The sequence below is a fragment of the Scyliorhinus canicula genome, chromosome 11, assembly GCF_902713615.1.
Source record: "Scyliorhinus canicula chromosome 11, sScyCan1.1, whole genome shotgun sequence".
Taxonomy (NCBI): domain Eukaryota; kingdom Metazoa; phylum Chordata; class Chondrichthyes; order Carcharhiniformes; family Scyliorhinidae; genus Scyliorhinus; species Scyliorhinus canicula.
The window spans coordinates 72,645,036-72,671,785 of NC_052156.1; the positions used below are offsets into that span (position 1 = coordinate 72,645,036).

The window sequence follows — 26,750 nt, forward strand, 5'->3', positions numbered from 1 at the left end:
TAACTCATGTCCTTACAGCTGAATTAGACCATAAGGCCATAAGGTGGTGGAGTAGAATTAGGCCATTCAACCCATTGAATCTGCTCCACCATTCAATTATAGCTGATATGTTTTCCATCCCTCATCTCCTGCCTTCTCCCCATAACCGCTGATCTCCTTATTAATCAAGAACACCAGATTTATGCTTGCGGTACTGTTACCTACAGAACTATAGACCAAGAGCTAGAAGTGGAATTAGACACAGTAGAACATGAGAACTAGGAGGAATAGGCAATTTAGCCTCTCAAGCCTGCTCCACCGTTCAATATGATTATGGCTGATCTCATTATGGCCTCAATGCCATCGTCCTGCCGTTCTCTGTAACCCTTCAACTCATTACTAATTAAAAATCAGTCTAACTTCTCCTTAAATTTATTCACTGTCGAGGACTTTCGGTGGCGGCCATGCGTGGATAAGTCGTGTTTTCGGCAACTCCCGCCGCTAACGGGCTAACAGTCCCTTTCAAGGAGCTTTGACGGCCCCTTTTCGACGCAAACCGGCGGGCAAACGGCTCTAGTAGGCTCCCCACAGCAGTTTATGGAGGGGACCAGGAGCAGGACGGCCAAACAAGCGAGAAGCAGCAGGATCAGAAAATGGCGGCTGGCTTGGATCATGGGCCCAGTGGTCGTGGCAACAGCAGGAGTTCCTTAGAAGTTGCTTTGCTGACCTGAAAACGGAGATGCTGGCCCCAATGAAGGCCTCAATGGAGAAAATAGTTGAGACCCAGAAAATGCAGGAGAAGGCGATCGAGGAGATTAAGAAAAAGGTCTCGGATAACAAAGACGAGATACTGGGCATGGCCGTCAGGGTGGAGGCACACAACATCCTACACAAGAAGTGGCAGGAGAGGCTAAAAACAGGTCCAGGAGGCAGACTTGCGCATTCTGGGCCTACCCGAGGGTGCGAAGGGGTCCGATGCGAGCGCATTTGTGACCACGTTATTGGGGTCCGTGATGGGGCCAGAAGCATTCCCTCGGCCTCTGGAATTTGCAAGGAAGCCCAAAACGAATGAACCACCGACTGCCATGGTGGTATGGTTCTACCGCCTCTCAGATAAGGAACGAGTCCTGCGATCAGCTAAAAGGGAGCGGAGCAGCAGGTGGGAGAACAGCGTAATCCGCATCTACCAGGACCTTGGAGCAGAACTGGCCAAGAGGCATGCTGGATTCAACCGTGCAAGGGAGGCCCTCCACAGCAAAGGGGTGAAGTTCGGGTTGCTGCATCCGCGAGGCTGTGGGTCACGTACCAAGATTGCCTCCATTACTTTGATACACCGGACGAGGCATGGAATTTCATCAAGCAAGAAAAGTTGGACTCGAACTAAAGGACAGTCACACTGGGACGTTATTCTGGTGGGGACGGTATTTGATGAGTAGCCGGAGGCAGCGACGTTATGCTATTTCCTATTATTTTTGTTTGTTCCCTGTTTCTTTGGCCATATTTTCGGCTTTTGCAGAACTCGGCCACAGAGGGAGGAGGGGTGCCCTACACGTGATGCTGCTCTCCTGGTAGCTGGAGCCGTTTCTTTGATGGGCCGGGTTTGCACCCGGGATTTGCTGTATGTTTTGCTGGGGGCAGGGGGCGGAAAATGTTCTATGGGGGCCGCTGAAGCAGATAAGTTGGGTGCAAAATGAGGCACCTGAGTAATCGTAGACAGAGGCGGGAGCGGCCGGGGTCAGCATGGGTCAGCTGACTCATGGGAGCATAATGGGGTGAGAGCCAGTGTCAAGTGGGTGCTTGACTTGAGGTTTGGGATCACGGGGTTGCTGGGGGGGGAATGCTGTTTGGCTGACAGAAAAGGTGCCAGCATGGGGGAGCAGAGGGAGTCGGAGGGGGGCCTCCAATGGGAGGGCTCGAATAAATGGGGGACGCGGGCTCGTGGCTGGTCGAAAAAGGGAGATGGCTAGTCAGCAGGGGAGGGGAGGGGAAGGGGGGACACTCCCCAGCTGATCACGTGCAATGTGCGGGGCCTGAATGGGCCGGTCAAGAGGGCTCGCGTGTTCTCGCACCTAAATGGGTTAAAGGCAGATGCAGTCATGCTACAGGAGATGCACCTAAAACTTTTGGACCAAACAAGATTGAGAAAAGGGTGGGTGGGCCAGGTGTTCCATTCGTGGTTGGATTCAAAGACCAGAGGAGTAGCAATCCTGGTCAGCAAACGGGTGGCTTTTGAGGCAGGGAATATTGTAGCTGACAAGGGGGCAGATACATAATGGTCAGCGGGAAACTGCAGGGGACTCAGGTGGTGCTAGTGAACGTTTACGCCCCGAACTGGGGTGATGTGGAATTTATGAGACGCACGCTAGGTAAAATTCCCGACTTAGACTCACACAATCTGATTATGGGGGTTGGCTTTAACACAGTTATAGAACCTGTACTGGACCGGTCAAACCCGGGGAAGCGACCAACGGCGGCTAAAGAACGGAGGGGATTCATGGAACAGGTGGGGGGGGGGGGGGGGGGGGTACACCCGTGGAGATTCGCCCGACTGAGGGTGAAAGAGTTCTCTTTCTTTTCCCATGTCCACAAAGTCTACTCCCGTGTATATTTCTTTGTGATGAGCAGGGCGTTGATCCTTAGGGTGGAGGGGACAGAATCCTCGGCCATTACAGTCTCCGATTATGCTCCATACTGGGTGGATTTGCGTCTTGCAAGGAGAGAGGTCAGCCCCCACTATGGAGGCTAGATGTGGGGCTGCTGGTAGACGACGAGGTTTGTGGGCGGATGAGAAGAAACATCAAGAATTAGCTGGAAATTAACGATACGGGGGAGGTAGCGGTGTCCACGGTGTGGGAGGCCCTGAAGGCAGTTATCAGAGGGGAGATGATCTCTATCATGTCCCATAGGGAGAAGAAAGAAAGAGCGGAGGGAGAAAGGCTAGTCGGGGAGATCCTCAGAGTAGACAGGAGCTACGTTGAGACTCCCGAGGCGGGGGTACTGAAAGAGCGCTGGAGGCTGCAGGCGGAATTCGACCTGCTGACCACTGGGAAGGCGGTAGCACAGCTGAGGAAGGCCAAAGTGGCTGTCTACGAATACGGGGAGAAAGAGAGTAGAATGCTGGCGCATCAACTTCGCAAGAGGGAGGCGGCCAGGGAAATTGGGGAAGTACGGGATAAGGAGGGCAACACGGCCATAGACCCAGAGAGGGTGAACAAAGTCTTTAGGGCGTTTAACGGTAAATCCACCCTATCTAAGCCTCTAATATGCTTCAATTAAGTCACCTCTTAACCTTCTTCTCTCTAACGAAAACAGCCTCAAGTCCCTCAGCCTTCCCTCATAAGATCTTGCCTCCATACCAGGCAACATTCTGGTAAATCTCCTCTGCACCCTTTTTCAATGCTTCCACATCCTTCCTATAATGCGGCGACCAGAATTACACGCAATACTCCAAATGCGGCCGCACCAGAGTTTTGTACAACTGCAACATGACCTCATGGCTCCGAAACTCAATCCCTCCACCAATAAAAGCTAACACACCGTACGCCTTCCTAACAACCCTCTCAACCTGGGTGGCAACTTTCAGGGATCTATGTACATGGGCATCGAGATCTCTCTGCTCATCCACACTACCAAGAATCTTACCATTAGCCCAGTACTCTGTCTTCCTGTTATTCCTTCCAAAATGAATCACCTCACACTTTTCTGCATTAAACTCCATTTGCCACCTCTCAGCCCAGCTCTGCAGCTTATCTATGACCCTCTGTAACTTGTAACATCCTTCCGCACTGTCCACAACTCCACCAACTTTAGTGTCATCTGCAGATTTACTCATCCATCCTTCTACGCCCTCCTCCAGGTCATTTATAAAAATGACAAACAGCAGTGGCCCCAAAACAGATCCTTGTGGTACACCACTAGTAACTGGACTCCAGTCTGAACATTTCCCATCAACCACCACCCTTTGTCTTCTTCCAGCTAGTCAATTTCTGATCCAAACTGCTAAATCACCCTGAATCCCATGCCTCCGTATTTTCTGCAATAGCCTACCGTGGGGAACCTTATCAAACGGTTTACTGAAATCCACATATACCACATCAACTGCTTTACCCTCATCCACCTGTTTGGTCACCTTCTCGAAGAACTCAATAAGGTTTGTGAGGCACGACTACCCGTCACAAAACCGTGTTGACTATCTCTACTCAAATTATTCCTTTCCAGATGATTATACATCCTACCTCTTATAAACCCTTCCAAGACTTTGCCCACAACAGAAGTAAGGCTCACTGGCCTATAGTTACCGGGGTTGTCTCTACTCCCCTTCTTGAACAAGGGGACAACATTTGCTATTCTCCAGTCTCCTGGCACTATTCCTGTAGACAAAGATGAGTTAAAGATCAAAGCCAAAGGCTCAGCAATCTTCTCCCTAGCTTCCCAAAGAATCCTAGGATAAATCCCATCCGGCCCAGGGGACTTATCTATTTTCATTCTTTCCAGAATTGCTAACACCTTCTCCTTATGAACCTCAAGCCCTTCTAGTCTAGTAGCCTGTATCTCAGTATTCTCTTTGACAACATTGTCCTTTTCCTGTGTGAATACTGATGAAAAATATTCATTTAGCACCTCTCCTGTCTCCTCAGACTCCACGCACAACTTCCCACTACTGTCCTTGCCCGCCCTACTCTTACCCTAGTCATTCTTTTATTCCTGACATATCTATAGAAAGCTTTAGGGTTATCCTTGATCCTACCTGCCAAAGACTTCTCATGTCCCCTCCTGGCTCTTCTTAGCTCTCTCTTTAGGTCCTTCCTAGCTAACTTGTAACTCTCGAGCGCCCTAACTGAACCTTCACGTCTCATCTGTACATAAGCCTCCTTCTTCCTCTTGACAAGTGTTTCAACTACTTTAGTAAACCACAGTTCCCTCGCTCGACCACTTCCTCCCTACCTGACAGGTACATACTTATCAAGGACACGCAGTAGCTGTTCCTTGAACAAGCTCCACATTTCCATTGTGCCCATCCCCTGTAGTTTCCCTCCCCATCTGATGCATTCTAAGTCTTGCCTCATCGCATCATAATTGCCTTTCCCCCAGATATAACTCTTGCCCTGCGGTATATACCTATCCCTTTCCATCACTAAAGCAAATGTAATCGAATTGTGGTCACTATCACCAAAGTGCTCACCTACCTCCAAATCTAACACCTGTCCTGGTTCATTACCCAGTACCAATATGGCCTCGCCTCTCATTGGCCTATCTACATACTGTGTCAGGAAACCCTCCTGCACACATTGAACAAAAACAGACCCATCTAAAGTACTCGAACTATAGCGTTTCCAGTCAATATTTGGAAAGTTAAAGTCCCCCATAACAACTATCCTGTTACTTTCGCTCCTATCCAGAATCACCTTTGCAATCCTTTCCTCTACATCTCTAGAACTTTTCGGAGGCCTATAGAAAATCCCTAACAGGGTGACCTCTCCATTCCTGTTTCTAACCTCAGCCCATACTACCTCAGTAGATGAGTCCTCATCAAACGTCCTTTCTGCCACCGTAATACTGTCCTTGACTAACAATGCCACCCCTCCCCCTCTTTTACCACCTTCCCTGAGCTTACTTAAATATGTAAACCCCGGCACCTGCAACAACCATTCCTGTCCCTGCTCTATCCATGTCTCCAAAATGGCCACAACATCGAAGTCCCAGGTACCAACCTATGCGGCAAGTTCACCCACCTTATTCCGGATGCTCCTGGCATTGAAGTAGACACACTTTAAACCACCTTCCTGCCTGCCGGTGCACTCCTGCAACTTTGAAACCTTACTCATGACCTCACTATTCTCAACCTCTTGTATATTGGAGCTACAATTCAGGTTCCCAATCCCCTGCTGAACTAGTTTAAACCTTTCAAGTCGGGCAAAGCCCCGGGGCCGGACGGCTACCCTGTAGAATTCTTCAAGAAATTTTCAGAACTGCTGTGCCCACTCCTACTAAGGACCTTTAATGAGGCCAAAGAGAGGGACCCTCCCCCAACAACGTCACAGGCTTCGAATTTCACTCATCCTCAAGCGAGAGAAAGATCCACTACAGTGTGGATCTTATAGTCCTATATCGCTCCTGAACGTAGACGCCAAACTGCTGGCCAAGATCTTAGCTGTTAGGATTGAGGACTGTGTCCCTGGGGTGATAGGCGAGGATCAGACAGGCTTCGTCAAGGGCAGGCAATTGAACTTCGATGTACGGAGGCTCCTAAACATCATCATGATGCCCTCAGAGGGAGGGGAGGCAGAAGTGGTGGCGGCAATGGACGCGGAGAAAGCCCTTGACAGGGTGGAATAGGAAAACCTGTGGGACGCGCTAAGAAGGTTCGGATTCGATGAGGGGTTCATAGGTTGGGTCCAGCTACTCGACCAGGCCCCATGGCAAGTGTGTGCTTGAACAGGGTGAGGTCGGAATACTTTAGGCTCCACTGGGGGACGAGGCAGGGGTGCCCCCTCTGCCCATTATTATTCGCTCTTGCAATAGAAATGCTTCACAGCTCCAGGGTCCCAGGTTCGATTCCCGGCTGGGTCACTGTCTGTGCGGAGTCTGCACGTCCTCCCCGTGTGTGCGTGGGTTTCTTCCGGGTGCTCCGGTTTCCTCCCACAGTCCAAAGATGTGCGGGTTAGGTGGATTGGCCATGCTAAATTGCCCGTAGTGTCCTAAAAAGTAAGGTTAAGGGGGAGTTGTTGGGTTACGGGTATAGGGGGGATACGTGAGTTTGAGTGGGGTGATCATTGCTCGGCACAACATCGAGGGCCGAAGGGCCTGTTCTGTGCTGTACTGTTCTAATTCTAAATCAGAACCGCTGGCTATAGCACTGCGGACTTCAAAGAACTGGCGGGGGTTGGTTCAGGGGGTGGGGGAGGGGAAGGAGCATCGGGCCTCGCTTTATGCGGATGATCTGCTCCTGTACATTTCGGATTCACTAGAGGGGATGGGGGAGGTCATACAGATTCTGAGGGACTTTGGCAATTTCTCAGGGTACAAACTAAACGAGAAGAAAAATGAGATGTTCGTGATCCAAGCTAAGGGGCAGGAAAAGGGACTGTGAGAGCTTCTGCTGAAGTTGGTCGAGAAGAGCTTTCGGTACCTAGGGATGGATACGGGTGGCTCGAAAGTGGGATGCCCTCCACAAGTTCAAACTATCTCAGCTGGCAGAGCAGATGGAGGGGGACTTCAAAAGGTGGGACATGCTCCCGCTATCTCTAGCGGGGAGGGTGCAGACCATTAAGATGACGGTCCTCCCCAGATTAAAAAAAAAGATTTCTGTTCGTCTTCCAGTGCCTTCCCATCTTCATCCCTAAGTCCTTCTTTAAGCGGGTGAACAAGATCATCTCGGGATTCGTATGGGCAAATAAGACCCCGCGAGTAAAGCGACTGTACCTCGTGCGCAGTTGGGAGGGGAGGGGTGGGCTGGCGCTGCCGAACGTTTGCAGCTACTATTGGGCGGCTAACATAGCCATGATTAGGAAATGGGTACTGGGGAGGGGTTGACGTGGGAGCGGCTAGAGGTGGCCTCATATAAAGGTACCAGCCTAGGGGCACTTGTAACGGCACCTCTGCCGTTCTCGCCGGCCCGCTACTCCTCTAGTCCAGTGGTGGTGACGGCATTAAAGATCTGGGGTCAGTGGAGAGGACACAGGAGGTGGAGGGAGCCTCAGCCTGAACCCCAATACGTAATAATCACACATTTGTCCCGGGCAAGATAGATGGAGGGTTTCAAAGCTGGCATAGGGCAGGCATTAAAAGGATGGGGGACCTGTTCATAGACGGGACCTTTCCCAGCCTGAAAGCGCTAGAGGAGAAATTCAGTTTGTCCCCTGGAAACGCTTTCAGATACCTTCAGGTATGCGCCTTTCTGAAAAAAACAGGTGGTATCATTCCTGCTGCTACCTCCACTCAGGATACAGGATAGGGTGGTCTCAGGCACCTGGGTAGGGGAGGGGAAGGTCTCGGACATCAACCGGGAACTTCAGGAGGTGGAGGAAGCCCTAGTAGAGGAGCTTAAGGGCAAATGGGAGGAGACGCTAGGTGGGGAGCTGGATGCGGGCCAGAGTCAATTTCTCTTCATCACATGCCAGGCTAAGCCTAATCCAGTTTAAGGTGGTCCACCGGACGCATATGACGGCAACCAGGATGAGCAAGTTCTTTGGGGTTGAGGATAAATGTGCGAGGTGTGCAGGAAGCCCTGCAGACCACATCCATATGTTCTGGACATGCCCGGCTCTTAAGGGATTCTGGTGGGGTTTTGCTAAGGCAATGTCCAAGATCTAAGACGCGCGGGTGTTGCCGAGTCCAGAGATAGCAGTCTTTGTGTGTCAAACGATCCGGGAGTTCAGAAGCAAAAGAGGCCGACGTGTTGGCCTTTGCCTCCCTGGTAGCCTGGAGACAGATTATTTGATATGGCTGGGTTTCTCAGGCTCGAGAAAATAAAGTTTGCCTTGAGAGGGTCCATGGCGGGTTTCTCTCGGAGATGGCAGCCATTCCTCGACTTTCCAGGACAGCAGTAAAGATCAGCAGCAGCAGCATTCCCGGGGGGGGGGGGGGGGGGGGGGGGGGGGGATCATTATGTTGTATTTTTCTTTTCTTTGTATATATGGTTGACATTTATTTTGTTCTGTTAATTTTTGCATACGGTTATGCAAAAATTTTGTTTTTGACAAATATTTGAATAAAAATAATTTTTTTTAAAAATTTACTCACTGTCCCAGCATCCATCGTTCTCTGGGGTAGCGAATTCCACAGATTCACGACCCTCTGGGAGAAATGTTTTTTTTCACACCTGCTTTAAATTTGCTATCCCTTATCCTGAGACTATGACCTCTTGTCCTAGAATGCCCCACAAGAGTTTTCATAGTTATCTATCAAAGTTAAATCCATAAAAATGAAATTTGCCAAATCCTCATAAGCCAATATTTGTTGCATCCCTGCATAGCTTCTATAATGTACTTTTGTTGATTTTATACCAATAATCTGGTTAGTCCTTAGGAAAACCAAATCAGTTCTCCTGACCACCAAGAAAGAACAAACAGGCTTGAATTGATTATAGTGCCTTTCATAACCTCAGGGCATCCCAAAATGCTTTATTACCAGTATATTGGCACTGCTGGAATGCAAACACAACATCAAAAATTTTGTGCACAGCAACATCGTAGAAATGTAGAAATCATTCAAGGCCCTTAAAAGCCCATTCTGTTGCCATTCAATGAGGTCCTGGCTGATCTATCCCCGCTTCATTCACCTGCCTTGGCTCCATATTCTCAACTGGCTTGTGACTGACCAAAGCGAAGGAGGTTCACTCAGAAGGCAAAGAACACATCGAGAGGTTTTTTTCAGGAATGCAAAGAGGCATTAGAGAGCATGCACAAGCCTCTGAGCACCTCATCTATCCGATTCTTCAAGCACCATTAGTCCCACATGGGGCAGAGTCTGTAGATTGTGGATTAGACTTCTGTCACCTCAGAAACCACTGAACCAGAGTGGAAGCAAGTCACCCAGGAACTGCTTAAGAACCATCAGGAATTTGCATTACTGTACCGAATAACCCTCCCCGCCATATTCAAGCCCTCTGATTACAAAGAATAACATTCTATTGCCTTTTAAATTGTTTTTAGTATCTGACACTACGTTTTTGTGATTTATACATATGAACAACCCCCCCCCCCGCCAAAACAAAGTCCCTTTGAGCCTTCACTGTTCTTGTTCTACACCATTTAAAAACATACTTGCATCTATGCTTTTGGCTCCAAAACAAATGATCGCACACTTGCCTGCACTGAGTGGGCAAAACTTCTGGCAGATGAATGTTAATTACACTATCAATGTTGCTTTGATGTTATGCTCTTGACTGCACTGCTGTGCATGCCATCAATCTTCCTGCCAACGACAAACTTGAATATGTGGCTAATTGTGCTAAGTCATTAATAAATAGTGAATACATAAAGTGTCAGCACAGGTCCTTATGAATCACTTCCTTCCATTGTAAGTGCATGTCCACTTCCTCCTCTCAAAGTCTTCTATTGCCTAACTAATTTCCCAGTCTCCTAACCAGGTCAATAATTTGCCTTCAGCTCCCTCAGCCTTAATTTTTACTGAACCGTCCCTTGTCTATAATCTTATCAAATGCCATCTGGAAGTCCATATAAATTACATCCATAGACACTCCCCTATCGACTACTTTAGTTACTGCCTCAAAATAATTCAGTTAGGTTCATTAAGAGTGATTTAGTCATTACGAAACCATGTTGGCTTTGTCCAATCAGCACATATTTCCCCAAGTCACAGAAGAACAATACAGTACAGAAGAGGCAATTCAGCCCATCGGGTTTGTACCAACGCATGAAAAACACCTGACCTGTTACCTAATTCCATTTGCCAGCACTTGCCCATAGCCTTGAGTGTTATGACTTGCTTTCTTTCTTACCTCGTCCCCAAATCCCACCTCCCCATATCCCTTTATTCCCAGAGACCAAAACTCTAAAAATAGAAACCTTAAATATATTCAATGAGGGAGCAACCTCTGGGGTAGAGAATTCCAAAGATTTTAAACCTTGTGAGTGAAGAAATTTCTCATTTTGTTAGGATCTCGTAGGAGAATCCCAACAATTTGCAATTTGTAAGACTGAGGGAAGACCACTAAACCACAAGAGTGATAAAACTAGCCAATACATACCTTTTAAGGTAAAACTAATTTCAATTTAAACACAGAATTATCCATATTAACAATAAAGAAATAGATTTATAATTAACAGTTAATACAGTTCTTCAATAAAACAAAAAACTTTTAACTCGCTATCTACACCTACCACTGTATATTCTAATTAAGCAACTCAATACTGTTCAAATGCTATTTATAAATAAAGTTAACAGGACTTCCGGTAGAGGTCATGGAGTGAGGGACCGAACACAGGGCAGCTCGGGTTCAAAGGCATTGGTTTGAGCACTGTCTACCCATCAGTAGGAAAGTGGTGCAGAAGGTGCAGAGGGCCTCCTCAAGATTTGCACGTCTACTGGCTACCAGACCCGGCAAAATACAGTTAAAGACCTGGCTAAGTAATTGGAGGGGACCTATGGCGCAGCAACAATTGTGAGAATGGTGGAGGGGGACAGTTCATCGCCAGTGGGAAAGCCCCAGATGGAGCATTTGATAGCCTTCATCAAAGACCAATTTCACCAGCAAAGGAGATAGATGCATAGTGACTGGTCGAAACCCATTGAGGGAGCAGTGTGGCACCTCTGTGAGGTTCTATGGACTATGTAGAGAATGCCTTGAGGCATGAGGGCGGCCATATGCAAAGATTCTGACCAGAGCGATCAGATCGAGTCCCTGGAGGCAGAGGTAAGGATCCTGGAGGATCGATGCAAGTCGCTGAGGGGGAATTTTGAGGGGAAGGAGAACAGATCCGGGCGGCAAAACCTGCAAATTGTGGGTCTGCAAACGGGTGTGGAAGGAACGAGCGTCACAAAATGTGTGTTGAGGATGCTGGCCGAAATGGTGGAGGAGAGTGTAGGCAAGGCCCCAGAGGTGGACCGGGCCTCAGGTCCCTAAGGCAGAAGCTGAGAGCGAGGGAGCCACCGAAGGAGGTTGCACAAGTTTGTGGAGGAAAAGATCCTACGGTGGGCCAGGGAGAAGCGAGACTGGAGGGGAGTCGTGTCCGAATATACCAGGACTTTGGTGCGGAGCTAGCAAAAAAGTATGCTGGATTTAACAGGGCCAAGGCGGTGTTGTACCAAAGGAAGATTCGGTGTTGTACTCGGCAAAACTGTGGGTCACGTTTGAAGGCCGTATTATTTTGAAACAGCCGAAGAGGCCAATGACTTTATAAGGGACCATAAACTGGAGGAGAATTGAAATTTGGTGTGAGATGGAGGAGCTACATCTGTGAAGATTGGATGTTATGGCTATTTTGTGTTGCCAGAGGGTGGGTATTTTAGGTGAGGGGTGCGTTATAAGTGTTTTTCTTTTTGGAGGGGCGATTTGAGTGTTTTTTCTTTATGGGTAAGAGGTGTGGATGGGGACGCCTGCTGGATGGGGTTGTTAGTTGGGTGCGTTCAGGTTGGTAGTGGGTCCGTTTGCACATGCCAAGGAGGGACTGGTGGTGGGGGGGAAGGAGCGATGTGCAGGGTGGGCCTTTGAGCAGGAGCTGCCTTGTTGGCAGGTAATGCTGGTGAACGGAGGCAAGGTAGGGGAGGAGGCTGCAAGGAGTAGCTGGGGGGGGGGGTGGCTGCGATGTGGCAGAGTTGGATACTGAGCTTGGTCATGGGTGGAGGGGAGGGGGGGGCATCTTTGTTGGGCCTGGTTTAGGTTGGTATTATGGGCTGCACAGCAGCACAATGGTTAGCAGTGTTGCTTCACAGCACCAGGGTCCCAGATTCGATTCCTGACTTGGGACACTGTGAGGAGTTTGCACGTTCTTCGTGTCTCCATGGGTTTCCTCTGGGTGCTCCGGTTTCCTCCCACAAGTCCCGAAAGATGTGCTGTTAGGTAATTTGGACATTCTGAATTCTCCCTCCGTGTACCCGAACAGGCACCAGAATGTGGACAACAGTGCTCATCACAGTGCTACCGTACTGCCCCATTACTCACCCTAACTGTTATGGGTCAGGACCAGAACCCCAATTTTGGTTAAGATCCTGGATTAAAACCCAACTATTTGGATTTGGTAAAACTGAGGGGAAATGTTACTGCACCATAGAAGTGATAACACTCACCAGTTAACAGCTTTTATATTAAAACAAACTTTAATTTAAATAAAGAATTAAGCACATCAGCAACAAAGAAATAGCTTTGCTGCTTACAGGTACAACATTTTAACTTGCTTCCTGAAACCTGCCTCTACATTCCAATTAAGCAACCCACATATTTCAAATATCATTCATGCATAAAGTTTTTTTTTTTAAATGCGTTTTATTTATTTTTCCGATTAAGGGCAATTTAGCGTGGCCAATCCACCTACCCAGCACATCTTTGAGTTGTGGGGGTGAGACCCATGCAGACACGGGGAGAATGTGCAACTCCACATCGACAGTTATCCGTGGCCGGGATCGTGCCAGGGTCCTTGGTGCTGTGAGGCAGCACTGCACAACCATGCCGCCCTACTTATGTATAAAGTTAGTGACCAGTTTTTACTTGTTTATCTTAGTGCAATCCTTGGAGAGAGAAACCATTTTTTTAGGAACAAGCTGTAAACCTTCTGCTCAGGTGAGAGCCCTGAAGCAACTCATATCAGACCTGGTCCCTCCCATTAGCTATACCAGCTGCACTCAAGAGCACACAGCATTCTTTTGGCTCTTGTTAAAAGATGTGAATCCATAGAATCCCTGCAATGCAGGAGGCCATTCGGCCCATCAAGTCTTCACTTACCCTCAGAAAGAACACCCTATCGAGGCACACTCCCCTGCCCTATCCAAGCATTCCCTCTTAATCTGCACATAGAACATAGAACAGTACAGCACAGAACAGGCCCTTCGGCCCTCAATGTTGTGCCGAGCAATGATCACCCTACTCAAAACCCACGTATCCACCCTATACTCGTAACGCAACAACCCCCCCCTTAACCTTACTTTTTAGGACACTACGGGCAATTTAGCATGGCCAATCCACCTAACCCGCACATCTTTGGACTGTGGGAGGAAACCGGAGCACCCGGAGGAAACCCACGCACACACGGGGAGGACGTGCAGACTCCGCACAGACAGTGACCCAGCCGGGAATCGAACCTGGGACTCTGGAGCTGTGAAGCATTTATGCTAACCACCATGCTACCGTGCTTTGGACACAGAGGCAATTTATCATGGCCAGTCCACCTAACCTACAAATCTTTGGACTATGGGTGGAAACCAGAGCACCCGCAGGAAACCCACACAGACACAAGGAGAACGTGCAAAATCCACACAGTCACCGAAGGCCGGAATCGAATCTGGATGTCTGCTATTGTGAGGCAGCAGTGCTAACCACTGTATCACGATGCTGATGTGTTTAGCCTGGCTCAAACTGTTACATCAATAAACTAGCTCTATCTGCAAACAGCTAAAACGGCTTTTAATGGCTATTAGAACGTGGAACATGCAGTGCAGGAGGCCATTCGGCCCATCAAGTCTGCAATGACCCACTTAAGCCCTCTAGTAGAACACTTCCCCTGAAAAAAACACTGGTTACCTCACGTTTAATCACAGCACGAGCAGACTCAAAACAGCTTCTTCCCCACTGTTACCAGACTCCTAAACTACTCTCTTATGGACCGATCTCATTCACACTACACCCCTGAATGCTTCACCCAATGCCAGTGTTATATAGAGAAATACAGCACAGAACAGGCCCTTCGGCCCACGATGTTGCGCCGAACCCTTGTCCTAGGTTAATCATAGAATTTTGGACAATTTTTCATGGCCAATCCACCCAACCTGCACATCTTTGGACTGTGGGAGGAAACCGGAGTACCCGGAGGAAACCCAATGTAGTTACATTGAGTACCTTGTGTTGCCCTACTATGTATTTTCTTTTATTTCCTTTTCTTTTCATGTACTTAATGATCAGTTGAGCTGCTCGCAGAAAAAATACTTTTCACTGTACCTCAGTACACATGACAATAAACAAAAATCCAAATCCAAATATCCACACCCTTCTCCAGACTCAACATCCCCCAATTCCTTCTCTTTGGTGAATACTGATGCAAAGTATTCATTTAGTACCTCGCCCATTTCCTCTGACTCCACACATAGATTCCCTTGCCTATCCTTCAGTGGGCCAACCCTTACCCTGGCTACCCTCTTGCTTTTTATGTAGGTGTAAAAAGCCTTGGGATTTTCCTTAACCCTATTTGTGAATTACTTTTCGTGACCCCCTTCTAGCCCTCCTGACTCCTTGTTTAAATTCCTTCCTACTTTCCTTATATTCCACACAGGCTTCGTCTGTTCCCAGCCTTCTAGCCCTGACAAATGCCTTTTTCTTTTTGACAAGGCCTACAATATCTCTCGTTATCCAAAGTTCCCAAAATCTGCCGTATTTATCCTTCTTCCACACAGGAACATGCTGGTCCTGAATTCCTTTCAACTGACATTTGAAAGCCTCCCACATGTCAGATGTTGATTTACCCTCAAAACATCCACCCCCAATCTAGGTTCTTCAGTTCCCACCTAATATTGTTATAATTAGCCTTCCCCCAATTTAGCACATTCACCCTAGGACCACTCTTATCCTTGTCCAGCAGCACTTTAAAACTTACTGAATTGTGGTCACAGTTCCCAAGATGTTCCCCTACTGAAACTTCTACCACCTGGCCAGGCTCATTCCTCAACACCAGGTCCAGTACAGCCCCTTCCCTAGTTGGACTGTCTACATATTGTTTTAAGAAGCCCTCCTGGATGCTCCTTACAAACTCTGCCCCATCTAAGCCCCTAGCACTAAGTGAGTCCCAGTCAATATTGGGGGAAATTGAAGTCTCCCATCACAACAACTCTGTTGTTTTTATTCCTTTCCAAAATCTGTCTACCTATCTGCTCCTTTATCTCCCGCTGGCTGTTGGGAGGCCTGTAGTAAACACCCACCAATTTCTTATATTCATCACGCAAACCCAAACAGGTATGCAGGACAATTTCAACCCAAATGTGGCTGTTTTCCATCCCACCACGTTGAGTTTTGGTCCTGGATTGAGTCTGTAGTGGAACAAACTGCCAAATAAGGAAAGGGGGTGCAAGAAAAAAACTTGCATTTCTACAAGACCTTTCACGACCTCAGGGCGCCCCAATGCATGTTTATAACCTTGAAAAAAGTGATCGGTGTTTTAATGCAGCCTGAACTGGACATAGAAAAGGTCCCCCAGGCAGCAACTGGACAATGCTCAGATAAGTCTGCTTTGGTGATGTTTGGTTGAGGGAGACCGGGGCCGGACGATTCAGGGTCAAGTGTTACCTTTAAAAAGGACCTGAACCAAGTGCCAGCTGGCTAAAGCCAACGGGTCCCATCAAAGGGAGTCACTCCTCTCTCCCCCACCCTGGAAGTCGTGAGAGACGGAGTCCGTCCTTTTCACGGGGCCCGGCGGCAACAGCTGCCGAGAATGTTCCCAACCCGCAGCGAAATGAAAGGCACCACCTCTGGCCTAGGTCCCGGCAAAAAAAAAAGAGACGGAAACGCGACCTCACAGCACAAAACAGGCCGAAGCCTCGCTCCTTCTTTCTTACCTCGGAGGCCATGGTTTCCATGGTTACTGAGCGAGCCGTCCGCCAACCAGGAGGGGAGTCGGAATTTACCAACAACCCTGGGGACAGAGAGGGCAAACAGGGAATGTCAAATGTAAATGGAAACCATAATTCAACAAATATTTAATGTTAGCAACTCATCTCTCTAATATTTCTGTGGAATGCTAAAGAATTTTGAGTTTTGTTGCTAATCAGGTTGTGTCGAAATCTTGCCGCTCGCAGACGAAGTCTCCCCCCCGGGCCTCAGTAGGAAAGTCCGATCCTTCGCTCCGCGCATGCGTCTCTCTGCGCGGCCGCCCTGGGCGGTAACTGGCGCAGCCGCAGTGTGTGAAGCGAAGTGCCCTTCCTCCTTATGGCTGCTGGTTGATGGACCGGTTCCCTGAGTTCAGAAAGTGAGTGTTGGGCGGGGGCGCTGACAGACAAGGGAGGAGTTCCCAGAGTTTACTTCCCCTGAGATCCGCAAGATAACTTTCCAATGGTCATGACCGGATTTTAGCCGCGGTTCTGAGTTACAAAGTTGCAGAGGTTCAGGTCCCACTCAAGGGCTTGAGCACTCGTGTCAAGGTTGACACTGCGGTGCAGCACTGGGGGAGTCTTTCAAATGAGCCATTAAACCGAGGTCCCGGGCAGCACGGCGACGCAGTCGCGGCGCTTAGGTGCCAGGTTCGGTGTGGAGTTTGCACATTCTCCCTGTGTTTGTGTGGGTTTTGCTCCCACAACCCAAAGATGTGCAGGGTAGGCTAATTGGCCATGCTAAATTGCCCCTTCATTGGAAAAAATGAATTGGGTACTCTAAATTTATATTAAAAAAATTAGGGAAATCGCAGATGTAAAATATCCCATTTGAAAGAAGAGCAGGAGAATTAGCCCTTGTGTCCTGGTCACTATTTATTTGTTCCTGATCAGACCTGCTCAGTTTATCCAGCATTTTCTGTTTTTGATTGCAAAAGAACATGCTCTGTGGCCGTTACCACATTGCTGTTTCTGTGGGAGTTTACTGTATGCAAGTTGGCTGCTGTGATCCCTACATTGCAACGCTTCAGACTCCTCTACCTTCGGTAAAAGATTATCTATGCTCCTCATTATTTTATAGACCTCTAACTCACTTTCACTCTGTGACACACTTCTTATTTAAGTGTTTCACCATCACTCCAAAAGCGATATAAATTGCCCATACTCTCCCTGCATCCGATTTAAAGGTACTTTATTTTTAAATCTGATCTCTTTATTGTTTACCAGCTTTTAAAACCTTATTTTTGTCATACCTGTGGCCCTTATTTTGGAGGCTTACAGTGATGTCTGTTGTGGCAGTTCTTTGTTTTTTGCAATATATTTCATGATGTTTGGTTCAAGGAAGATTAAGTGGTGTCTCTCCCCTTTCTTTCCATAGAACCATAAAATTCCGAAAGTGCAGAAGGTGGCCATTCGGCCCATTGATTCCGCACTGACCCTCGAAAAGAGCACCGTTCCTAGGCCCACCCCCCTGTCCCATCCCTGTAACCACACCAACCTGCTCATCTTTGGACTGTGGGAGGAAACCAGAGCACCCGGAGGAAACACTTGCAGACATGAGGAGAAAGTGCAAACTGCACACAGTCACCCAAGACCACAATTGAACCTTGGTCCCTAACACTGAACCAGCAGTGCCACTGTGCTTCCCCAATTTGCTATTTTATTTGCTTGGGTTTTACCAGTTAAGATGGCAAGTGGCAATAACACTGGGTAAATCATGGTTTACAAATAAAACTTTCCTGCTTGTTTGAACAGTTAATCTTTTGTTCCGAGGTATTTGAGCTTTGCTCTAAAAGATATCGAATCTTAAGTGTTGAGCTATTTTATTATGACAAACAGATTAACTGTAAAATAAGGGCAATGAAATATAATAGATTTGATTAAAGCTGCATTTGTCACATGGATGCAAGGGATGTTGGAAAACAATAAAGTATTTCTCTCATGCACAGACACATCCTGTTTTCTCTTTTTCCATTGTTTATTATTTCCGGGCATTTCTCTACAACCCACTATCGCAAGATTTATTTTTGTTATTTGACATGCTGAATTTTCCTGACTTATGAATGCAAATATAGGGCAGCACGGTGGCCTAGTGGTTAGCACAACCGCCTCACGGCGCTGAGGTCCCAGGTTCGATCCTGGCTCTGGGTCACTGTCCGTGTGGAGTTTGCACATTCTCCCCGTGTCTGCGTGGGTTTCGCCCCCACAACCCAAAAATGTGTAGAGTAGGTGGATTGGCCACGCTAAATTGCCCCTTAATAGAAAAAATAATTGGGTAATCTAAATTTTTTTTAAAAAATGAATGCAAATATAGAATCATAGAAGAATCATAGAATCCCTACAGTGCAGAAGGAGGCCATTTGGCCCATTGAGTCTACACTGACCGTCTAAAAGCGAACCCCACGCAGACCCACTCCCCCACCCTATCCCAGCAATCCCACCCAAGGCAATTTAGCATAGACAATCTACCTCATCTGCACATCTTTGGACTGTCGGAGAACTGTGGAATATAAGCCTATGTCGTCCCATCTCTTTCTCTCTGAAGTGTGATGAATATAAGAGATTGCCATACTATATAGTTGGTATTTTTGCTGTAATATTAAAATCTAGGTTAGAATGCATACAAACAATATGTCTGCAAGAGCTGTGATTAAAATTGAGATTTTTACAGGGGACGTATTTACCCTGGTTCGATTCCCGGCTTGGGTCACTGTGTGGAGTCTGCACATTCTCCCCGTGTCTGTGTGGGCTTCCTCTGGGTGCTCCGGTTTCCCAACATATGGCCCGAAAGATGTGCTGTTAGATGAATTGGGTATTCTGAATTCTCCCTCTGTATACCGGAACAGGCACTGGAATGTGTTGACTAGGGGCTTTTCACAGTAACTTCATTGCAGTGTTAATGTAAGCCTACTTTGACAATAAAGATTATTATTATGAGTTTGGGTCACTGATGTAAATTAGCAGCAGAGGTTTTAGCACAGAGTTCTGTGATAATCCACAGCATTTTCCATGTTCTGATCACTTTCTTAACAAGTACCTGCTGCTTCCTTCCTTTCCACTAGTTTCTTATCCATTTCTAGATATTACCTCAAATTCCCATTGTTTCGAGATTATGCAGCAACCTTACATGAGCAACTTTGTCGAAGTCTTTAGACCCAAACACGCCACAGTTCATTTCACATATTACATCCTGAAAAAAAATGAATAAAGACAAAACAAAAGCTTCCCCTCCAGAAGCTATGTTGGCTGCCATGTGCCAAGTTGATATTGTACAAAGAAATCTCAAATCTGAAATGTTGAGCTTTACAGATATTAAAAAATTGCCAACTGATTCTAAGTAGGAACATGACAATTTCTGAATTCTACTCGCTTTTTAGGACCTGAAGCAGGATTTAAATTGTAGCTGTTGTAATTGTCATTCAGTAATAAGTGCAGACATGCAAACTGACTTGCTAAATAAACTCTTTTACTTTTTCATTGGAGATGGTAACTGATTCAGAAGAGATTGCTGGGATCTATGGAGAGGTCAGCAAATTCCCAAACCCACTGAAAGGTTGGATTGGACCACAGATTACTTTGAAGCACGGGGAAAGATACTGCACGGTCTACTCAGGTATAATACGGATTGTCTGATTGTAAAAGGGAAAGAGTTTAGGTGCAGATTGTGCCTTCTGTAATTATGGTGTCACTGGGGATGCAGTGGTGTAGTGGTATTGTCACTGGACTGGTAAGGCAGAGACCCAGGTAATGCTCTGGGGACCCGGGTTCACTCTAGATGGTGACATTTGAATTCAGTAAAAATCTGGAATTAAAAGTCTAATGATTATCATGCCAGTTGTCGTAAAAATCCATCTGGTTCACTAATGTCCTTTGGAGAAGAAAATCTCCCACCTGACCTGGGCTGGCCGACATGTGACTCCAGATCCACAGCATTATGACTCTTAAATTCCCCTTCAGGGAAATTAGGGATGGACAATAAATGCTGGCCCATCCAGCGACACCCACGTCCCATAACAAATCAAAAAAGTCCCAGAAATGAGTCTTAAAAGGAATGTATTGCCTCTCTCGTTTTTAAACCAACTGCTATGAGTCACAGCAATGGGAAGCCGAGTGCTAATGCACTGAACAGGAAGACAGCAGAGTGGTTAAGACACTAGATAATATTAAAACTTATCAGGTGGACCTGATAGTTTGTGGGCTATCATGAAAAATGCTGGATTGAAAACCCATGGGATCATCAATGCCCTTAGTGACATGGAATCAGCCATAATCTGTATCGCAACTAGATGTCCCAAAGCCTGCTTAGCATGGACTAAACACAATCCCTCAAATTATCTACACCCTAGGGAATCTCAAGCAATTAAAACAATATCCCATTAACCAGCTATGTGGAAACAAATAAATGGATACCTCATTTTTTAAACACTTTAATTATGACTTTAGTAGACCCATTGCCTGAATGTATTTTAAAACCAGGGTTTTTTAATAACATTACTGCCACAAATATAAAATACAAGATGTAACAATTTCTACATTCATCACTGTTTGTTTTGAGCTTGAGTTTTATAAATGTAGTGAAATTATGTCTGGGTTTTGTGTTGGTAAGTGGAGATTTAAAGACCGTATTATCAATTTCTTCAACTTTTGAGGTTAAGTGAGATGGGAATATTGCATTCAAAATCATCAAATATCTAGGATGGACTCCAGTAAATTATTCTTCTGTAGTAAGGTAAAACCTTAATAAAAATCAATGACATTAAAGGAGTATTAAAATAGAACAGTACAGCACAGAACAGGCCCTTCGGCCCTCGATGTTGTGCCGAGCAATGATCACCCTACTTAAACCCACGTAACCCGTATACCCGTAACCCAACAATCCCCCCATTAACCTTACACTACGGGCAATTTAGCATGGCCAATCCACCTAACCCGCACATCTTTGGACTGTGGGAGGAAACCGGAGCACCAGGAGGAAACCCACGCACACACGGGGAGGACGTGCAGACTCCACACAGACAGTGACCCAGCCGGGAATCGAACCTGGGACCCTGGAGCTGTGAAGCATTGATGCTAACCACCATGCTACCGTGAGGCCCCCTGAATTACTCAAGAACAAGTTTGGCACAGTTTTACTCCCACAAAGCAATGCCAGTACATTTCATATTTGTGTCCTCAGTTTTAAATTCAATGCTAGAGCCTTCTTATTAACAAAGAAATCCTGTTTTCCATCATTATGATATCCAGCAGTGTCCAAGTTGGTATAAGAACAGGAAATACTGGAAATACTCAAGTCAGGCATCACCTCTGGAAGAGAAGCAGAGTTTATGTTTCTTCGGAAGTGGATACATTTAAGTAGGTTAATAGTTTCAAATAAGTACAGAGGCAGGGAAAGGGGTTAGCTGTGTTGTGGTAGAAGGCAGGAGAGATGAAATGACAAAAGAAATTCTGCTACAGAGCAAGAGGGCATGTTCATAGGAGGTTTTAATTGGAATAGTAGAATCAATACCAAGAGGTGCTCTCCAGAAAAATGAGAGTAGTGATTATAATCTTGAAATTGTTGAAATCATAAGGTGCGTCAGCAAAGGCCTCAACTTCATCATCCTCTATGCCATCATCACAATGAATTTCGAGCTCTGTGGCTCTGAATTCTCCTTCCATGCTTTCGCCCCTGCATCCACTTCTTTGGCCAGCATTACTTCTGAGCAGTAATTTTTTACTCCCTCCTTCAAGATTCTTGTTCCAGCTGGGCCCCTCCCTCTGGCTTTTCTTCAGATCTTTCCAGTGGGACGACCAAGCACACACACATGTTCTGGTCTTGCCCCAAACTTGGAAGCTTCTCCTTCTTCAACCCCATGTCGGCGATTCTGAATATTGATCTGGAGCCTTTTTCGAGGTGTCGAACTCAACAGGGCTGCAGACGGGAGTGAAAGCAGAAGTCCTTGCCTTCACCTCGCTCATTGCCCAGAGGCAAATTCTGCTGGGATGAAGGTCTTCAAGTCTGCCCAGCACTTTGGTATGGTTGGGTGACCTAATGGAATTTTTGTGCCTGGGGAAAGTCAAGTATGTTGTTCGGCGGTCGGTTGAAGGATTCTACCAGAGGTGGCAGACATTCACTATCTACTTTAAGGAATTAGTTGCTGGGGGGGGGCGGTGTTTGAGGTTTAGTTTATATTGTATTGTTTTTCAGGTTGTTTTTTTAAATCTTGGTGGATGGGTGGGCATGATTGGTTGGGGTTTTTGTTATGTTGGCTTTTGTGTAACATCTGCTGTGGTATTATGGGTTTTGTTGTGAAACTTATTGTAAAATTAGAAAATCGTAAATAGAATATATATTTTTTGAACAACAAGCAGTTAGGAGTTGGATCGCAAATCAATCACGATCTCTATGAATAGCAGAGCAAGGTCAAGGGCTACATTACCAACTCATGTTCCTAGGTGTCTAACATATTTACAGCATCATTGCAAATATTCATCCCCAACCAGACGTATTTGGTTTGGTGAGCATTTGTCTGTTGTTTCATGTCACGCATGAATCGGAAGTTATGCTTAATTTCTGTTTCAGAATGGTCTCAGAGAGATCTGGAGCGAGCTGAGTGGGTGAAGTTCAGCCGAGAGTACGTTGTGTTCTGTGATGGAAATTCCGTTGTGCACACTTGCCCCTTGGGAAAGTGCACGGAATTGCGGGGCGTGTGAGTATAACCAGGAAATGCTATGCACTGATTGAGAAATCATTGACTAATGGTTGTTTAGTAGTACAGAACTTGAGTATTGCTGAAAAAAGAGACATATCAGTGGAGTTCTGTCATGTACTCATCAGGGCAGTTACATTAGATAAACCAAAAGTGAAAGGAAAAACAATTTATACTGCATGCAAAGAGATTGCTGATTGGTGGAGGTATTGCCATGGCGAATGCAGTAGAGAACAGTTAACTGGCAAGCTTTTGTTCAAAATTCAAAACGAGCAGGTCGACCCTTGTCATTGCCATGGGGAATGAGCCAGGTAATGGAGGTCTCCCGAGCTTTTGTTTAGTTAAAAAAGACGTAACACGTGGAAATGCTCCTTCTATCTGCAAAGGACGGAGCTCTTGTGTGTGAATATAAGTGGCTTCCAGCACGCATAGGTGAACCACACAGCAAGCCCAACAGGTAATCTTAAATTGGTGCAAGCTGCTAAACAATACTGATTGTGCTAAGAGTTATACTGAAAACCAAAATGAGTGGGACTCACAGTGTGGCTCCTTTATGCACACTAGAAGCAACTTATATTCATTCCAGGGCCCCCTCCTTTATAGACAGAAGAAGGGTGTCCGCACATTATGCCCTTTCTAATGAAACAAAATCTTGGGGGCTGCCATTCCCTGGTTCTGTCCCCATGGCACTGCTTTGACTAATCAGAGTTAACCTGCCTGTTTGAATTTGAAACAAAACTGTAGCAGCTGACTGTTCACTGCTGTATTCTCCAAAGCCTCTCCCAATCAGTATCCACTTGCCAACCAATCAGCACACTCTTCTCATGCAATGTAAATTGTTGTTCCCTTCACTGTTGGTTTATCTTGTGTAGCTGTCCTGATGAGTGTGAAATGAAAAGCTGAGGTAGTATGTCTCTCTTTTTCAGCAATACACAAGAACATTGACATTTGATTTCGGCTCTAGCTCTGGCAAATTTAATTCTAGTGCTTCATCTGGGGAGCTATGGTGTCACTGTCCATGCTGGTTGACATCAACTGATATAATACAGACCATTGATTGGATGACATGGCCCAATGACATCTTGGCCTTTTCTCACGAGGATTTGGAAAGATCTACCTGACTAAATCATTTTAAAAGACAGTTGAACAGGAAATTGAGGATGACAAACTTACAAGATTACAAATTGAGAGTGTGTGACTAAATACGACTGCTCTTTCTACGAGCCAGTATAAGCATGATGGGTCAAACCGATTTCTTTGTAACTTTCAATGAAGTTCCTTGTGACATATTTGTAATATTGCCTTATACAGGGGTCAATATTGTCTTGGTATAATGGTGGAATTGATTTGAATAAGGGTGTAGATCTAATTCTACTGGTTTATGAAAGAATTTAGATGTTCATTCTTATATGTGTAACTTGAACCATTAGGGGTTGTGAATCAGCACTGTAAGATGTAGGCCCATAACTTTCTGGTTCCCCATCATCACATTTAGGGGGTACCACAATGATGCGCTGGGTAATTCCCAAGGAGGTTCACATATAAGGGTTTGCCTGGCAATTGCTACCTTTGTCTGGACAATTGCGCTGGGCTGGGAAACATCCGATAGAAGCAATTTAAATACTTAACTTCAGATGGTTCTGCCAGACCCCTTCTCGTCTGACTCCCTCAGGTTTGACTCTGCTCATGAGCAAAAGTGAGATCTTCCCAGTACACCCGCAGGGGGGGGGGGGGGGGGGGGGGGGGCAGCACTAAAGGGGCTGCCGTTCAATCAAGCCCGACATAAATTCCGCTACCTGGGGATCCAAATAGCCCATGACTGGAAAGGGATCCACAAATGGAACCTCACCAGCCTGACGGAGGAAGTTAAAAAGGACCTGCAAAGATGGAACACACTCCCGCTCTCCCTCGCGGGGAGAGTTCAGACGATCAAAATGAACGTACTGCCCAGGTTCCTCTTCCTGTTTAGATCCATTCCGATCTACATCCCCAAGGCCTTTTTCAAAGCGCTGGACAAACTCATCATGGCGTTCGTATGGGGGGGTAAAAATGCTAGGATCCCAAAGAAGGTCTTACAAAAAACAAAAACCAGGGGAGGGCTAGCCCTCCCGAATCTACAATTCTACCACTGGGCAGCAACAGCCGAGCGAGTAAGGGGATGGATCCAGGAGCCAGAAGCTGAGTGGGTGCGTGCGGAGGAGGCCTCCTGCATGGGAACCTCCCTCCGGGCCCTCGCCACGGCAGCACTCCCATCCCCACCCAAAAAACACTCCAGCAGCCCAGTGGTGACAGCCACCCTCCAATCCTGGAACCAACTGCGGCAGCAACTTGGCCTGACCAAAATGTCGAACAGGGCTCCCATCTGCAACAACCATAGGTTCACACCAGCACTGACTGACGCCACCTTCAAAAGGTGGAGGCAGGACGGGGGGACACTGACAGTCAGGGACCTATACACGGATGACAGGATCGCAACACTGGACGAACTGACAGAGAAATTTCAGCTAGCTAGGGGGAACGAGCTACGGTACCTGCAGCTCAAAAACTTCCTACGAAAGGAGACAAGGACGTACCCACAACCGCCACGACAGACACTACTGGAAGACCTACTGGACGCAAGTATCCTAGAGAAAGGGAACTGTAGTGACATGTATGACCGACTGGTAGATAGGGACGACACCGTACTGGACGCAACAAGAAGGAAATGGGAGGACGACCTGGGGATGGAGATAGGGTGGGGACTCTGGAGCGAAGCACTGCATAGGGTCAGCTCCACCTCCACGTGCGCAAGGCTCAGCCTGACGCAACTAAAAGTGGTACATAGAGCCCACTTAACAAGAACCCGTATGAGTAGGTTCTTCCCGGAGGTGGAAGACAGATGTGAACGGTGCCAAAGAGGCCCGGCCAACCACGCCCACATGTTCTGGTCTTGCCCCAGACTCGTGGAGTACTGGACAGCCTTCTTCGAGGTTATGTCCAAAGTGGTGGGAGTGAGGGTGGAGCCATGCCCGATAGTGGCGGTCTTCGGGGTTTCAGAACAGCCAGATCTATTCCTGGGGAGGAGGGCGGACGCCCTTGCCTTTGCCTCCCTGATCGCCCGCCGTAGAATCCTGTTTGGCTGGCGGTCAGCAGCACCGCCCAGAGCTGCGGACTGGCTGTCCGACCTCTCGGAATCTCTCCAAATGGAGAAAATCAAATTTGCCATCCGAGGGTCGGACGACGGCTTCCACAGAACGTGGGAGCCATTCATGCAACTGTTCCGGGACCTATTTGTGGCCAATGTACAAGAGGAAGAATAGTCGGGGGAAGGTAGCGGGAGAGGGGGGGGGCTACAGGTTCGGTACGGGGGTTCGATGGCTAGCTAAGGCCCAAAACCAAACTAAATAAACATGTTGAAGGGGGGAGGGGGGGGGCGGGCGCAGTTACTACTACGAAGATGCTTACCTGTAAATATGTATGTTAATTTTTGCGCGTTTGTTTGTTTTTTTTTTTGTTTTTTTTCTCTCCTAACAATTTGTAATTTGTTCAATATAAAATATGAAAACTGAATAAAAACATTTATAAAAAAAAAGGTTTGACTCTGCTCCCCACTTCCAGGTTCGACCTGGTCTGAGCCACCATCCATAAAAAGGGGGGGTGTATTTCCTCTGCACCCTAGTTACTCCACATCAAGGCACCTGGGGTGTGCTTTGCTGCTCTCGCCTCACCCAGCCTGAGTGAGGAAGGTTGGGCGAGCCAGTGCCTTTGCAATTACAGCAAGAGTAAGTCCATTGGGAATGACAATCTAATGGAGATTGCCACTGAGGAAATTTCGGTTCAATGAGCTTGTTGGAG

General features: G+C 46.9%; 2 protein-coding genes across 4 annotated transcripts in view; one reads left to right on the plus strand and one right to left on the minus strand.

The window, feature by feature from the left end:
- apeh (acylaminoacyl-peptide hydrolase) overlaps nucleotides 1-16,423 on the minus strand; it is a 147,501-nt gene extending 131,078 nt beyond the window's left edge. The window contains exon 1 of the mRNA XM_038810725.1: nucleotides 16,198-16,423. Coding sequence (XP_038666653.1) covers nucleotides 16,198-16,218 — 21 coding nt within the window. The 5' untranslated portion in view covers nucleotides 16,219-16,423. The remainder of the gene's footprint in view (nucleotides 1-16,197) is intronic.
- A 56-nt stretch (nucleotides 16,424-16,479) lies between these two features.
- LOC119973134 (acylamino-acid-releasing enzyme-like) overlaps nucleotides 16,480-26,750 on the plus strand; it is a 95,773-nt gene continuing 85,502 nt past the window's right edge. Inside the window, exons 1-3 of one of the 3 annotated variants that reach the window (XM_038810728.1) lie at nucleotides 16,480-16,607; nucleotides 19,711-19,840; nucleotides 22,790-22,916. In XM_038810728.1, the coding sequence (XP_038666656.1) occupies nucleotides 19,711-19,840; nucleotides 22,790-22,916 (257 nt within the window). In that variant the 5' untranslated portion in view covers nucleotides 16,480-16,607. The remainder of the gene's footprint in view (nucleotides 16,608-19,710; nucleotides 19,841-22,789; nucleotides 22,917-26,750) is intronic. The other 2 variants (XM_038810727.1, XM_038810730.1) reach the window with 2 other exon arrangements.